General features: G+C 39.9%; 1 protein-coding gene across 1 annotated transcript; it reads right to left on the bottom strand.

Annotated features, from left to right (window-relative positions):
* Positions 1–2,824: 2,824 nt before the first annotated feature.
* On the bottom strand, positions 2,825–5,691 carry LOC128454542 (uncharacterized). The gene is made up of 4 exons (XM_053437961.1): positions 5,072–5,691; positions 3,488–3,661; positions 3,183–3,342; positions 2,825–2,951 (listed from the first exon to the last, which is right to left on the bottom strand). The coding sequence occupies exons 1-4, from the start codon at positions 5,253–5,255 to the stop codon at positions 2,825–2,827; spliced, it is 645 nt and encodes a 214-aa protein (XP_053293936.1). The 5' UTR covers positions 5,256–5,691.
* Between the last annotated feature and the right edge of the window lie 9,370 nt (positions 5,692–15,061).

Raw genomic sequence — 15,061 nt, 5'->3', positions numbered from 1 at the left:
GATACAAAGAACTACAAATCGGAATGGTGGTCCCGTACGTGTGTGTGTGTTGTTCTCACCTTTTGTAGTTCTAAGGTATTTTCACTATTTTGTGAGATTGTGACATGTGACCTTGCATGCTTCTTTATGGTATTTTGGTCTAAGAAAAACACCTGTTAGGTCAGATTTAGTTTTTCTTACTAATAAAACGGTAAAATCGCGTTTTTTCAAGGTTTTGGCCCTACTCAGTGGCGCCCCCCATAGTTTGGCATTGGGCTATGGTCGTGGAGTTCAAGACCTTTCCAAAACAGTTCATACCATGTCTGTTGCATATTTAGTTTCCATCCTGTAAGCCATCAAAGCTGACTCAGGTGCAAGGTTCAAAAGTCACCCCTTAGGAGCAGGAGCCATCCACAATTTTCCCAGTGACATAATGTTACTACAGAGGCCAAGACCTTTACAACGATGTCTTTGCTTTTGTTCTACGACAAAGTTTACATTTCATCTTGCTCCAAACACAGGCCCTCTGCGGTGTACATTCTCAGACCCCATTGAGGTCCAAGCTGGATCAAATCTGTCAAATCGGTTTTAAGTGGTATTTAATGGCCAGATATGGTCAAAATATGTGTATTTGCTTCATACACAATCATATGTTTCAGTTTTGGACCAACTTAGACCCCTTTGTTCCTTAACAAACCAATTTCTCACACCCCAGTTTCAGACTGTTGCCCTCCTCACCTCTGGGAGGCGCTACAGAGTCCTCCGTTCCCGGACCAGCAGGTTCAGGAACAGGTTCTTCCTGTGGCTGTCACCCTGCTGAATCACCGTGGTGCAGAGTTCATATGTATTTTTTTTATATTAACTTGATATGACCAACCATCCCTTGGCTGACAGAGAGGTCATATATGGCCAAGATTAAAGTGTGTAATAGTTCAATTAGAAATATGAGGAAAAAGTCAATGTTGCACACATATTGTTGAAAATTACTGTAGCATGACCTCTATTAAATAGCTTGGTAGGCCTTTTCCATACAAGAACATGCTGTGCTGGAGATGGGAGTTGCGATACAATTGCCTTCTGTGAGGTGCAGATGATTAACCCATTTTAAGTCACAAAAACACAGTTTTTAAATAACATTTTATTTAAAAACAGTAAAATAGAACAAGAAACAGTAAATGTAACATTAACACAATATACAATAACATCTAAAATAACAAATTACACGTCAAACAAGCAGAAATATAAGCTGCATCCTCCTCTGTCCGGATTATTCCAGCTCTGTTTTAGGGACCCAAGAATCTTTCCACCTCAAATTGCTACAACAAAAAGGGAAAGAGAAAATATGTTTAGTGTAAATGGATCTTTAATCGCTATGGGCATATAAATGCACAGGAACATGTAAACAGAGAACCAATGGAGGTAAATATGGTATGGTATGGTATTGTAAATAGTTTCCATTACATTATAAACAATGTCATCAATTGGATATATTTCTTTCAACATCTTTGTAATCTCTCTATAAATTATTGTAAGGATTAGTAATCAGTATTGCTAGAGGGTTTGCAACTGGCCAGTATATATAGTTTATATATAATGATATTTCCCATGGTTGACCTTAAAATTACAGACCAATCAAATAATTATAAACGCATCCAGATTTAGATTGACTAAAAACATCATAACAGAGCTACCTTCTATGGAGTAAAATAAAAATTCAGAACTTGTGATGGTGCATCATGATGTGGCATCAGATATGAAGCATTATACATACCATTTGGGGCATGGCAGCCACCTCACCTTCACCTCCTTTACCCCCTGAAAACAATCAGTGGTCATAAAGAATACAAATTTAAATCATTAACAATGAAAAAATCATGGGTATATGAAGCAGTTCATGTGCATATTCCACTACAATATGAAAATTGACAGTAGAAGCCCTGAAAGGATCTTCCTGCAAAGGTCAGTCAGATGTCAAATATAAAGTACCACATTAGTAATCTGTGTAAACTGAATATTTTATGTATTTCACAAAACTAGTGGTGAGTAAGAATTCACCTGGATAATTGCACACAGGGCATTCTTATCTGCATGTATACTGTTGAAATCCAAATCAAACCATCTTTTAAGTCAGCATCCCCTACTGCATAAGATGTTTTCTAACCAGATTAACAAACACATATCATGTCTGATCCAGGAATGCACATACATAATAGTGTACCATAAAATATTTTAATTCAGTGCAAATGTGCAATATTCAACTTACATCTCGAACTCTTTCTGCGCAGATTTTAGAATATGGGTAACTTCCCATTGAGTCGTGGTAATTGCAGTCTGAAAAATTAAAAGAAACAATTCATTTCCTAGTCAGAGGAATATAAATATAATTAGTTAGCCACAACTCTAAATGTCATATTTAGATCTAACTTGATAAAGAATTTGCTTAACTCTGTTAAAGATGTGAAATTAAAATCTGGAAAATGCAAAATAGTGTTTAAATCTTACTTTTTGGGTTGACTTTTGTTCCACCTTTGCGGGTCCCTAGGGAGTTAGGGGAAGAAAATGTTTGAGATCCAACACATAAAAGAATGTTTCTGGAAATCTTTTCAAGGTTTCACTTATTAATACCTAAATTTATCTGCCAGGCACAGAAATAGGGAAGTAGATTCTGTATCCATTTGGCACGTGAAATATCATACTTTCAAAGTCTATGCTCCTTTAAGTTTAAGTTCAAATTCTTCTCATCAAAACCAATGTGATCTGTTGTTGAAAACTGAAAATGTAGCAATTTTTTCTGGCCCCTAATTTTTTTTTTTTATTTACCCTGCTAATACTTATTTGCAGGGTCTTACGTGGATGTTTTGCTGGACAGCTCTCTCTGCAGTTGGAGAGCGGGGGAGATGAGGGTGGGGAACTTGGTCCAGGTGGTGAATAGGAGGTGGATGGGGCTGTGGCAGGAGCTGTAGGTGCAGGGTCTAATGTACAGTTGGCAAAAGAGAAAAAAGTTATATAAGGTAAAGGTATTTTAATATGATATTAAAGGGTGACAAATTACCATTATATGCTAGTAAGAACAGCTTTTATGAAAAAGGACAGTGTTACACATTGTGTCCAAGTGTCTTGTGGTGTCATGGACTAAATTGTCTCTAAAACAGGAGTCAGATTTATCATGATCATCCTTATGATGAACTCAAAATTGTATGAACCTTGTTTTACGTAAATGGTTGATTTGCAGAGTCTTACCGGGATGTTTTGGTGGAAAGCTCTCTTTTGAGTTGGAGAGCGGGGGAGATGAGGGTGGGGAACTTGGTCCAGGAGGTGAATGCGAGGTGGATGGGGCTGTGGCAGGAGCTGTAGGTGCAGGGTCTAATGTACAGTTGGCAAAAGAGAAAAAACATAAATGACAAAGTAAATACACACTGAATGTATTCCAGGATGTTTATTGAAACTAACTTGGATGTTAGTAAGATAAGACTTGTAAACATAAACATAAACATAAACTTCTTCTTACCACAAGGTGTCAACAAGAGGTTGAATGTCTCTTCCTCCTCCCCCTCCTCCCCTTCCTCCCCCTCCTCACCCTCCTCCTCCGTGGCTTCTGGATGAAGAGGGGATTCAGCAAGTTCCCTCGGTCCCTCTGGGTCCACCGGAGTTAATGGGTTGGCCCTCTCTCTTTTAACCATCACTGTTTGAAAAAGAGTTATCTTAGGTCATGATTAAATATTGACACCATTCATGTCTTCTGCACATGTCATGGAATATGTAGCTGTATTATGCCATACTGTTGTATAAGGGCACTCAATTTATTAACAATTATAATAATAGGCTGTCTCAAGTACTGACAAAGTGTAAGTAAAGGTAAGTATCTACACTATTACCTATTTGGGAGTGTTAATCTGTCTTGATCCTGTACATTAAACGAGGACAATTAATGATACTGTCTCTATTCACAACATGTCTGGCATTATTAGACATTCCTTATAAACGCCTAGATAGAAATTACATAGCTGCAAGTGATATCTCAAAAATTATATAAACATTTGCACACATAGAAGTGTACACAAAGATGGACACATACAGACCTAAAAAATGCCTGACCCTCATAAAACCATACTGAGCTACATTTGGTAGGATGACTGTGGCTTCTGTGGCTGGGTTGGCTTGCTGATACAGCAAAAAAGTGATCTTAAGGGAGTTCTATATTTAAATAATGTTGTTGTTTGATTCAGTAAAAGTCCATTCTACTGAGATGGAAGTCTGGTGACATTATAAAACTGTCAACTTTTAGTTCTGATTATTGTGACTATCCTACTTTTTAATTCCACGTTTATAATTTTCAAATTTGTACTTCATCTCACAATATTAAACATCTCCTGATACACAATGGCAATCTTAGTGTAGTGAAGCCTGTGAAAGATATAGTCAGCAGCACAGGAGCTAGGTCAAGAATAAAGGCTAAAGCGTATTCAGTGTGCTGTGTTGTGTTTAGGATCTAATTTGTGCTTATTAAAAAATATAATGAGTCAGTTGTTAAGGGAGTAACATTTTTATAAGCTTAAAGAATCCTTATCACATATGTAAACTGCATATGTAAAAATAAAGCTACAAAAAATGTTGTGCAAATTTAACCCTGGAATTTGGATAGCTTGGACAATTTGTGAAGAAAGTGCAGCAGTTGGATAAGGCAGCATGAAGTCATGAAAAACATTGTTGATAAAACGAAGGCAGAATACAAATATTGCAAAAGAATATTTATAATTTGATTTTCATGTTAAATGCTGGCATTGCTGCCAGTAGTGTATGCTTATTAATAATGTCCATACACCAAGAATGACTTTGTAAATTCAAAGAGAGAAAGATTTAAAAGAAATAGACATATTTGGATGAAAACTCTGTAATTCTATATATCTGGTCCAAGGGGTTGCGGTTTTCTTCTAATATGGTTTCTGATCACAAAATGTATAATGAATCAATGACGGTTCAAAGCTCACTGTAGACTCTATCCCCCCAGAGTTGGTGTCGTGAGATCTTGAATTGTAACTAAAAATATTTAATAAAGACTACACTAGCACAAACAAAACATTTGTGGACTAACCTGTCACAAGGCTTCCATACAGTCCTTCTATGATTTTCAAGGACTTGTAATCGTTGTCTGAATCTAGCTCCAGGCCACTGATTGACTCACAGGACACAGAGCCCTTCTTCTCCCTCCCAAAGAGAAGCATTGGATGCAACCCCGCCATTTTCAATTTGTGAACCTGAAAACAAATCGGGAACATAATAAAAATGGATTAACTATTAAAAACAAAAAGCATTATATTGTCAGTACCTCCATATCCTTGTTGTTCGAATTGACCATGGCCCTGATCTGGTCAAACAGTATGGCCTATAACCTGTCCACCTTATAGCATTAAAAAGATTTTAATAGAGTTTTTTTTACAGTTTTCTGGAAAGTAAATTTAGTAAGAAATGGGGCTATGACCTTGGGAGGGTAGAAAAAACAATGACTATCAATTTTATATGTTGTATTATACGATTGTCCGATTTGAGCATGAATGTTACAAATGTTCTATACAAATAAAATTAATTATAATAATTATGATAATTATTACTATTATACATCCATTCGACCGGGATATGTAACTAGTGTGAAGAGTCGGCAGGCTACAGGTAGTGAAGAGCTTACCAGAACCCGGGCAGTATTCATCAATTTGTTTAAATTTCCACCTTTTATAAGCTTGGCTCCCCATTCCCTGTCGGCTTTACCCTTAGCTTTGTCAACAGCCTTTTTCAGGTGCTGTTGGGCTCCACAAAGTTTGCATATCTTGCATGCAACACGTATATGCTGCATGCAAGATATGCAGGTTTTCATTGTAGACCCGGGCATTTTGACTGAAAAGGAAAAGAGAAAAAAATATTAGAGTTCGTCCATCAGAGGCCATTTTATCTATAATAAATTTGTATTTCAATAACTATAGTGTTGTCCTATTAGTGATCAATTGGTCATGAGTGAACAGTTTTATCAAGATTGTCAGAATAACATCTTGGTGTGCAAAGATAGATATAGCAATCTGAGGGAAAACAGACAAAACTTAGGTTGCTATAAAACACCTATGACCTAATTTACAGTTATTAACAATTCTCAGCTGCAAATAGTGATCAGGATACAGGATCATATTATCGTAGGTCCGGGTTTATTTGTGAGTGGAAACCTATGTAAAGGTTCATTACAGAATATTACCCTACTTCTTCCAAAGCAACTTTAAGCATTTTATGATAAGCATTTGATTTAACTAACTACTTGTAAACAATCGTAAACATATGGAGAACATGTTTTTCCACATTTGTTGGTTATTATCATCATTATTATAATTATTATTATTAGAGTATATTTTAGATCGAGGACAGCCATTGTAGCTGTACATCGTAACTTGAGTATAAGAACATCCCTGTATGAGAATCCTCAACTCTAAGATTCTTCCTGGACTTTGCAGACATATTACTTCTGCTAGTCAATACAACACAATGTGTGGCCTGAACTTTTAATGGAGCTAAGTAGCTTTAGCAGTTACAATTGACTAATGTTGGTCTTCAAACCACCGCGACAGAGAAATAAATAGAATTTGAATAATCAATACATGCAGACTGTCGCATTGATTAATCATTTTCATAGAGCCGAGTTTTGCTTTAAGTGTCATTAGCAGTTAACGATAAACAACTTACTTACTTGTCAATGATGTGTGACCAGGCCGCGAATGATGCATTCTCACTCGTTTGCATTCTCAGTCGGTAGAGTTGAGCCCACACAACATCTGCAGCGCCATCGCGCGACATGTTGACGTAGCAACATCTGTACTATCGTTTCGAATAGTATGTGAGAATCATTGCTTATTTGCAGAGTAAAATATAGACTTTGTTCGCTCTCACACTGTCTCCTCTTTAGCTAAGTTCCATCGTGCCATATCCTAGCTCTCCCCTCTCTTATCATGGGACGTACGTCCCCTTCTCTGCTGTTTTCAGCCATTCGGCGTCCGGACTCGGTAGTCAGAAGAAAACCTAAAAATCTCAGGGACGTGAATAATTCCAGGCGGATGTTCAGCAGTACAATGAACAGACGTCCCAGTTTACCCGGGCATGTTCCGGTTTCTTGATCTAGATATCTGTAAAATACTAGATGTTTTCAATTTCAATCAGAATCTAAATAACAATTACATAGAGTAATACATACACGTTCCAGGGCTAACATGCGGGTTTAGCAGGTTCTGGCATTATTATAGTTACGTAACCCTATTAAAAAAAGGTAAACAAGACACCACGTGGTGTTCAGTTGTCACGGCTATGGCTAGCTTATGAGCTTGCATCTCTCTCTGACAGGACCTGTCCGAGTGATACTAGTTGGCAGGCAAGCCTGTCAATCACTCATTTCCATGTCCGTTACTAGCCAATGGCTTTGAGGCTGAACAGACCGAAACGCCCATGCTGGCGGTTCGCTGTAATGCTAGGTTACGTTTTTCAAGGAGCTCCAGGACGCTCACTCATTCCATCACAAAGTACACGTCAACGGCATGCGACAATGGTCCCGGTTTGGGAGTTTTAAACTGCGGTTGCCTTATATGTGAGAGCCGGACTATGGTGGCAGAGGGAAGCGTCCATAGCAACAACAAAATAAATCCGTTAAAATTAAACTAACAACAAAAGATCATACAAACCATCTGAAAAAAGATTATGAAAATAATCCTAAAATGGGCTGCTTCAAAGTTGATCAAACACACTTATAAACGATGAAAATATTTAATTTACCATAAAGAATAAAGTGATTATCCGCCATGTATTTTGTTTCCACGGAGAGAGCAGCGCATAGGGCACCTGTCCCCAGCCGCCTGACTCACGATTAAGTCGAATTCATACGAATTTTTGCGGATGTTCTTTAGTAACATTTCAAACGAAATTTTGATGAGACCAGGCTGCTTGTTTGCACCTCTGTCCTGGAATCAAACTTTTTACAGTCTGATAAGTCTCTTGTCATGTTGCATGCTAGATTACACTCCAAAACAGATACCCTGAAATTAGTAGGAAAAGATTTCTGTTGCTACTTTTACTCTTGATTTCTGGTATCCAGCCAAATCCTGGTCCTGGCATTGCTATTTGTAACACACCTGCTGAATTTAAGGATAGGACCGGGCTAGGTTTAATACATCTGAATATTCGTAGTCTGCCATCAAAGATTGATATGCTGCATATCTGGGCAAAATCAACTGATGCAGATGTCATTGTTCTGTCGGAAACGTGGCTCAGTAAATCTTATTCTGACAAAGCAATCGCCATCAAAGGGTATAATGTATTTAGGGCTGACCGTCCTAGGAAAGGGGGCGGGGTTGCAATTTATTGTAAATCAAAATTTAATGTAAATGTCCTGCAGTCCAAATCAATCAGTAAACAGTTTGAATTCTTAGCCATAAAACTTGATATTTCAAATGGGTTTTCCATCACTGTTGTGGGCTGCTATAGACCCCCATCAGCTACTGCTGAAGCGCTAACTTCTCTGAATCAGCTATTAGCTGAACTGACCTATAATGAAATAATATTAACTGGTGATCTAAATTGGGATTGGCTAAATTCTAACTCTGATGCCTTCAAAGATTCCTGTGTTTCATTGAATCTTGCGCAGCTCATTGAAAGCCCCACACACCCACATTTGAAGTGTCCAGATAAATCATCTTTAATTGACTTGGTCTTGACTAATGTACCGCACAAGTATTCGATGTCAGGTGTTTTTGCAAATGATATTAGTGACCACTGTGTGATTGCTGCAGTCAGAAATGCCAAAGTTCCAAAATCCAAACCTCGTATTTTGATAAAACGTAATATGAGGGCCTTTGTTGAACAGGCGTTCTTCCGTGATTTATATGATTTTAACTGGGATCGTATTGAATTAATTAATGATGTAGAGACTGCATGGCAATTTTTCTCTGAAGGTTTATCTTCCCTGCTTGATAAGCATGCTCCCTTCAGAAGATATAAGGTTAAGGGGAGGGATAATCCCTGGTTCACGCCCGATTTAGCCGATCTACTGCATAATAGAAATCTTGCCTGGGCTAAGGCCAGAAAGACACAGTCTGAGGCAGATAAACTTATATTTAGGCAACTCAGAAATAGTTTTACCTTTCTTATTAAAAAAGCAAAGTCTAGCTTTTATCTCTCTGCAATAACGAAAAATTTAAACGACCCTAAACATTTTTGGAAAGTGATCAAATCTATCTCAGCCACTGATAATCATAGCGAACTCCCACCCTGTATTGTTAATGATGCTACCACTGTAACTGACAGGGCAACTATACTTGATTGTTTTAATACTCATTTTTCTGCCTCTGGCTCCTTATTCTCTCGGTCTTCTTCCACGATTGCTATGCCTGCCCTTAATATTGCGTCTTCTGCCCCAGATGTTGGAAACATGTCTCAAGGCCTTATCTCTGCTGGTCAACCTTCCTTTGTTTTTAGGTTGTTTTCAGTGGAAGAGGTCCATAGAGCTCTTTGCTCTCTTGATATCAGTAAATCTGCAGCTCCAGATCACTTGGAACCATATTTCTTAAAGTTAGCAGCTGATTTTATTGCCAAACCGCTCCAATATCTTTTTAACCTCACTATCACCACAAATTGTATTCCTGAAATTTGGAAAGTCGCTTACGTCCTTCCCCTTTTGAAAGGGGGGGACCCTACTTGCTTGAATAATTATCGACCCATCTCCAAGTTGTCCATCCTGTCAAAGGTCCTTGAAGGTCTAGTAAACAATCAGTTGAAAGATTTTCTCCATACTAACAACATTCTCTCCCCATACCAATCCGGCTTTAGGAAACAACACAGCACAACTACAGCCTCACTCAAACTCACTAATGATATAATAGACTGGCTGGATCAAAAGAAAGTGTGCACAGCTCTCTTTGTTGACCTTTCTAAGGCCTTTGACACAGTGGATCATTCCATTCTGAAGCAACGCCTGCTTGATATAGGTTTATCTGAGCAGGCTGTTGGCTGGTTTAATAATTATCTGTCTAATAGAAAACAATGTGTTTGTTTTGAAGGCAGCTCATCCACACTGCTAAATGTCTCTACTGGTGTGCCACAGGGCTCAGTTCTTGGTCCGATTCTGTTTGTTATTTATGTAAATACATTGGGCAGTAACGTCCCAAATGCCAAATTTCATTTTTATGCTGATGACACAGTTATATACTGTTGTGGCACCACTCTTGCCGAAGCCCTTGGCAACTTACAAATTGCTTTTAACCTTGTGGAAAATCAGCTCATTGAACTAAGACTTGTCTTGAATGCCGCCAAAACCAAACTGTTGATATTTTCCAATGGCAGAAAAGTGCCTGTGTCTCCACCCAGCATTTTGTCATTGCAAGGGTATGAAATTGAACTTGTGAACTGTTACAAGTATCTCTGCATTTTAATTGATGATCGACTTTCTTTTAAACCACATGTAGAAAATCTGGTAAAAATATTAAGAGTGAAACTGGGATTCTTCTTCCGTCACAAATCTTGTTTTTCTTTTTTTACCAGAAAAAAGTTGATTGCTACCACTTTCCTCCCTGTACTTGATTACAGTGATCTCTTGTATATGAATGCCCCAGCTAACTGTCTGCGCTCTCTAGACACTGTATATCATGGTGCCTTAAGGTTTGTCACTGGTTGTAAAGCCCTCACTCACCACTGCATCTTATATGCTCGAGTTGAGTGGCCATCTCTGGCAGCACGCCGCCTTATACATTGGCATATTTTTATTTATAAAGCTATCTTGGGTCTGCTCCCCCACTACTTATGTAAGTACATCTTTAAATCCCAGAGCAATTACTGCTTACGTTCAAATGAGCTTTATTTATTAGTTATGCCCAAAGTAAACACTGAATTTGGTAAGCACTGTTTTAAGTTCGCTGCACCTGCTGCTTGGAATGCACTGCAAAAAACTCTTAAGTTAAAGGAGCTCATAAACCTTGAAACTTTGAAGACTCATGTGAGAGAAATTGGAGCGGCTTCATACCGCACTTGTTCTTGTTTTGGTGGGAATCCGGAGCTTTAGTCCTGTTGCCTTATCTTAAGGGAACAGGGAACTTATCTTATTTGATCTGTGTTATGTGATTTTTGTGTGCCTTGTGACTGTTGACATTTTTTGTATGCTGCTGTCTTGGCCAGGCTTCCCTTGGAAAAGAGGTCATTGTATCTCAACGGGACCGACCTGGTTAAATAAAGGCAAATAAAAAATAAAAATAAAAAATAATTATAAAAACATTTATAATATAATTATCATTAGGTTACTACAAAATAAATAAATAAATAATAATTAGCTATGTATATATACTTGACTTCCTCTCAAGCAGTTTAAACGCGTTATGAAGGCAGTAGTCCAGGTTTTATTTGTTTGTCTGGTCATGATACACATGTGTATCGATTTTCTTCCCCTGGTCTGATCACAGAGGTCTTCTGACGATGCTACGGCAACTTCCAACACAACACAATTGTCTCAGTTCATCACACACAGACACACACACATACACTGAGTCATATCCCCTATAAGCACCAAACCATGGAAAGAACAAATCATGAGAACGAGCATTTTTTAAATACTTTTTATTGTCTTTGCAAAAGAAAAGTAATAAAAAAGACATAAACATGTCGTCCTTCTGTGAGGACGTAGTTCTAATACGCCCTGTCCCCCTCGTCAATTAACTTTGGACTCCGCCTCCCGCAGCCAGGTGAAGAAGGCCGTGACGTTCTTAAGGGCCACGCCATTACCCAGCTGATTGGCCGGGTCTTTGCTCTGCCCCGACTTGCAGAACGAATCATTGGAACTGACGTCCTTGTCATACATACACTGGAAGTAAATCCGGAGGAGGTCTGGAGAACAAACACATGTCAGTCATCGTTTCAGCTGTGACGAAATGGAAATAAATCACATTTTTCTGTGGAGTGAGAACAATTCCTAATCTTATCAATTAAATTAATGCGATTTGTATCTAGATAGGAAACAAAAAATGGATGGTTTAGAAATGACTGAAGACGGCATTGTGTTTTGCAAAAGTTAATTGGAGTCGGAGTGATGTTCCTAAAATTACCAAATCAAGTTAATGTCAGTGGAGAACAAATTTGAGATTCAACCTTTTAATCCAAATTGTCCCAAGTGTCCTTAAAGTGCTTAAAAAATAAACTGAAATATGAAAATCTACAATTCCATATAACAAGGCAAAGTTCTTCTGCTGATGAGAATCATGTGACAAGAAGCAAAGCTCCAGAGAAGCTACTAAATGGACCTTGTAGTGAGATATTTTGGAGTGAACTCTGATGCAGAACTTACTTGGAGGCCGATCGAGGGAGACGATCAGCACCTGAAGTTCTTCAAGCGCTTTCTTCTGTTGCTCCCTCTCTCCGAGTGACGGTCCTCGAGTACTACAGGCAGTCCCTTCTGAAGGAGGGCCGCGTGCACTCGGCAGGTGGTGTTTTCTGCACAGTGAAGCAGGAGGCAGAGTAAATTCATTCGCTCGGCAGAGAGTACATATTGTAATCAGCGGTGCGATTTGAGCAGAGCAGAGGAGTCTCTGCTCCGGCTGGTGGGGAGCTTACCTTTCACTGCTGCCTGACTCACAGCCGTCATCAACTCCGTCAGGTAGGGAGACGAGCTCATTTCAGTTCTCTCCATCTTCTCCTGAGAAACGGAGAACAGAGGAGTATGTTTTCATTGGTTTAGTCAGTTTGTCAGCAGGATTCATCAAAAACTACTGAAGTGATTTCCAGGAATGTTTGTGGACCCGGGGAGGAAACCGTAACATTTTGGAGCACAGGTGGATCCAGGAATTGTATTGATGAGATCTTATCAACAGTAGTGGACCAACATTATAGCCTCAAGGTCCGAAATAGAAGTATATTCCGTTACTTTACAACGAGGTGTAACTCAGCCCTACTCCGTCTGCCCTTCAGGATTTTTACCACTAACTCGCAGAGAATGGTTGATGTCACTTTTCGTACCTTAGCACAGTTGAAGATGTCCTTGTCAGTGACCATGTCTTCCAGCATGATTCCCATCATCTGTTGCGTCAGCTCCCCGGGACACCAGCTTCCCTCAGACAGAGTCGCGTCCGAATGAAGACACTGGAGCTTCTGTTCAAGTGGAGACAACATTGATATGGTGAGGAAGTATAGAACAGAAGGACGGCATGGAAACAATAAAAACATTAGAAAGTAAACTCATTAGAAAACAAAGACGTATGTTCAAGACTTATACATTGAGTCTTCCCTTTAAGAGGGTTTATCTATGAAATTGAAATGAAAAAATCAGTTATCAGTTGACTGAATCTCAGCACCTTCAAATTGTTAAAGTGCAGGAGCTCCTCGACAATGGACGCGGGCTTCCTCACGATCAACTTCTCGGCTGAGGACAAGTCAGAAGAGAGTGACTCCCTGTCTGAGGGACGTTCACTTGAGTTGGCCCGTGGGAGATTGAGCGGGGGGCTGAGCGAGGCGGGGAGGGGAAGCTCCGGTTCACTAGCTGGAGGAGTCGGCTGAGCTTCCGGTGTCTCCACGGGGGCTTCAGCTTGCACAAGCCCAGGTGAGGGAGACCTCTGACCAACTGGCTTCAGCTTTGGCGCATCGTCTGGAAGAAGGGAGTACAGATGAAAACATGTCTTCAGGATTCAATCAGCAAAAGGTGATATTTGTATCACAAACTACACTTAACAGTTCTTCACATATAAGTAATGTAAGAAAAAAATATAAATCTGTTTACAAGCTGTGACATTTTGTGACTGTGACAGCTTCAAGTTCAACAAGCCTCCTAATTAATGGATATTTGGGCTTTCCAAGTTTATAATTTAGGGGTTCTCTGACTTTGACTGGTCATATCTCCTTTAACATGAGAAATAAAGAAGCACAGTCACAACAGTGTGATGAATGGCAGAGAGTGAATGTGTCAGTACTATCGTCCTGTCTGTCCCGTGTTGGGCAGTGACGTGCGTCTCACCAGGCTCTGGGCCGCTGCTGCTGAGCTCCTGCTCAGGTTGGTCCTTGTTGACCACTGATGATGTTGATGGCGTCTTGGTGATCAGCGGCTTGTTCTTACGCTTCCTGCGGTTCCTGGCCTTCTTGCCTGAACTGCTTCGACTGGTGGGGAACGAATAAACAAAGAGTCAGGAAGGATGTGAGTATAAAAGAGATACAGTGAATATCAAGCTTTTCAACCAATTTGGAACCTACTGCAAATTATTATCACTGACCTAACCAGAAGTGAAAAAAATCCCATATAACAAAACTAATTTATTTTTAAGTCAATGGAAACTAGTTAATCAGAGTTATAGATATCCTGCTAACAGGAGAGATAAATATCCGAATCACAGAGACACTCTCCTCATGTTTCAGAGAAACCTAACACCAACAGGATCCTGAAAATCAGACAGAGTTGTCATCTCATACCTTTCCAGAGTTATCCTGGCTTCAGAGTCCTGGTTCGGTGGAGGAGTTGGAATCTGTGCAGGACTAGAGGCCTGGGGCTGGAGTGCAGCAGGGGGCACGAGAGAGGGCTCATGGGCCGCTGTCTCCAGCTCAGTCCCGCACTCTGCAAGGCCGTGCAAAGCCTTGGGGGCTGCTTCACACAAGGCAGCCAGAGTTCTTGGGGGGGAGGGTGTCTGCTCCTTGGCTGAGGACAAGTCAGAATAGGCTGACTCCCTGTCTGAGGGACCTTCACTTGAGTTGGCCTGTGGAGGTGGGAGATTGATCAGGGGGCTGAGCGAGGCGGGGAGAGGAAGCTCCGGTTCACTAGCGGGAGGAGTGGGCTGAGCTTCCGGTGTCTCCACGGGGGCTTCATCCTGCACAAGCCCAGGTGAGGGAGACCTCTGACCAACTGGCTCCAGCTTTGTCGCATCGTCTGGAAGAAGGGAGTACAGATGAAAACATGTCTTCAGGATTCAATCAGCAAAAGGTGATATTTGTATCACAAACTACACTTAACAGTTCTTCACATATAAGTAATATAATAAAAAAATATAAATCTGTTTACAAGCTGTGACATTTTGTGACTGTGACAGCTTCAAGTTCAACAAGC

The sequence above is a fragment of the Pleuronectes platessa genome, chromosome 13 (assembly GCF_947347685.1).
Source record: "Pleuronectes platessa chromosome 13, fPlePla1.1, whole genome shotgun sequence".
NCBI lineage: Eukaryota > Metazoa > Chordata > Actinopteri > Pleuronectiformes > Pleuronectidae > Pleuronectes > Pleuronectes platessa.
The sequence above is the reverse complement of the archived record's forward strand: the minus strand, read 5'-3'. Positions and strand labels throughout refer to the sequence as shown.

Excerpts from the sequence above, each read along its gene's own strand:
- LOC128454542 (XM_053437961.1), bottom strand. The coding sequence starts at position 5,255 with ATGTTCCCGATTTGTTTTCAGGTTCACAAATTGAAAATGGCGGGGTTG. Across the intron at positions 3,343-3,487 it reads CCTCTTGTTGACACCTTGTG|ACCCTGCACCTACAGCTCCT; the intron begins GTAAGAAGAAGT and ends ACTGTACATTAG. Across the intron at positions 2,952-3,182 it reads AACCATTTACGTAAAACAAG|ACCCTGCACCTACAGCTCCT; the intron begins GTTCATACAATT and ends ACTGTACATTAG.